The sequence below is a fragment of the Gavialis gangeticus genome, unplaced genomic scaffold (assembly GCF_001723915.1).
Source record: "Gavialis gangeticus isolate Ggan-Ray unplaced genomic scaffold, GavGan_comp1, whole genome shotgun sequence".
NCBI lineage: Eukaryota > Metazoa > Chordata > Crocodylia > Gavialidae > Gavialis > Gavialis gangeticus.
This window is the reverse complement of record NW_017729001.1, coordinates 13,319,140-13,320,217: the sequence shown is the minus strand read 5'-3', so window position 1 is coordinate 13,320,217 and position 1,078 is coordinate 13,319,140. Positions and strand designations below refer to the sequence as shown.

Here is a 1,078-nt window from a genome sequence, read left to right as displayed (position 1 = left end):
GGGGGGGGGGGGGGGCGGGAATCTCTTCTGGGGAAGGAAGGAGGAACTGAAGCTGGCTGATGATATGAGAAGCTGTGATCACCAGCATCACTGTACTCAGACCTGGTAAAAGAATAAGTGGCTATATATGGTAGAAACAGAAGTGGCCTCAGAGGCAGCCCGAGATGTGCAGCTCCCTGCTTTCTGCTTCAGCACCACAGTGTTTTACCAACCCTGAGCCCATCTCAGGCAAGCGCCTGAGGCAGAGTAGGGGCCTCACCCCATTTTGCCTCAGACTAGGGGCCACCCCCGGGCCAGCCTACCTGGCAGTTCATGTTGTCCTCGGCCTCGATGAGCTTGCCCCGATACACCTCCCCCGTATTGGTCTCGCACGTCACGATGTGGCCCTCGGCCTCATGCAGCACCTTGATGGGCACCCCGATCGACATTCCTGCAGCGACAGCACGGCCCTACCCTGCGAGAGGGGAGAACAAGACAAGGCGGGGGGGAGGAGGAGGGGGTAGTCAGCGCCTCCCGTGGCCTCCGCCCGGGGTCAAGCCACGCCAGAACGCGCCTCGACGCGCTCCGGGAAAACTAATACGCCACCCCTACAAGACGCAGACCACAGCTAGGCCCCGGCCCCGGCCCCGGCCCCGGCCACCACCCACCGGCAGCGAGAAGCTCACAGCGTGCGGCCCGCAGCAGCACCCTAATGGTCCCTCACGCTTCCCGCCCTGCCCCGCGCGCCGGAACCGGAAGTCCAGCGTCCCGCTCTAACCCGCAGCGCCCCAACTCTATGGTCGAACAGCGACGCGCCACTCGGGTGTCCCCGAGCTGAGGGGCCGGCGGGACGTGGCAGCCAAGGAGAAGGTTCCGCCCGCGTCCTGGTCCCCGCCTTCCCCCCGCCGAGTGGCGACAGGGCGCCACCGCCCACGCACGCGATGTCCCCCCGCACCCTCCCCCGGCGGCAGCGCGCTCCACTCGGCCCCGGGCGCTTGCACGGGAGCCCCCTCATGCCCCCTCTTCCTGGGGGACGCAGGGAGAAGCCCCCTCGGCGCCCGCCTGTGGCCCCCGACCTGTCCCAGTGCAGCGGGGAACG

The 1,078-nt window shown here is 67.4% G+C and overlaps 1 protein-coding gene across 1 annotated transcript in view; it reads right to left on the bottom strand.

Moving 5' to 3' along the window:
- The window catches only part of SNRPD3 (small nuclear ribonucleoprotein D3 polypeptide), a 5,311-nt gene extending 4,559 nt beyond the window's left edge, over positions 1-752 (bottom strand). Inside the window, exons 1-2 of the mRNA XM_019506867.1 lie at positions 648-752; positions 303-454 (exon numbers count right to left, since the gene is read on the bottom strand). Coding sequence (XP_019362412.1) covers positions 303-428 — 126 coding nt within the window. The 5' untranslated portion in view covers positions 429-454; positions 648-752. The remainder of the gene's footprint in view (positions 1-302; positions 455-647) is intronic.
- Positions 753-1,078: the final 326 nt, after the last annotated feature.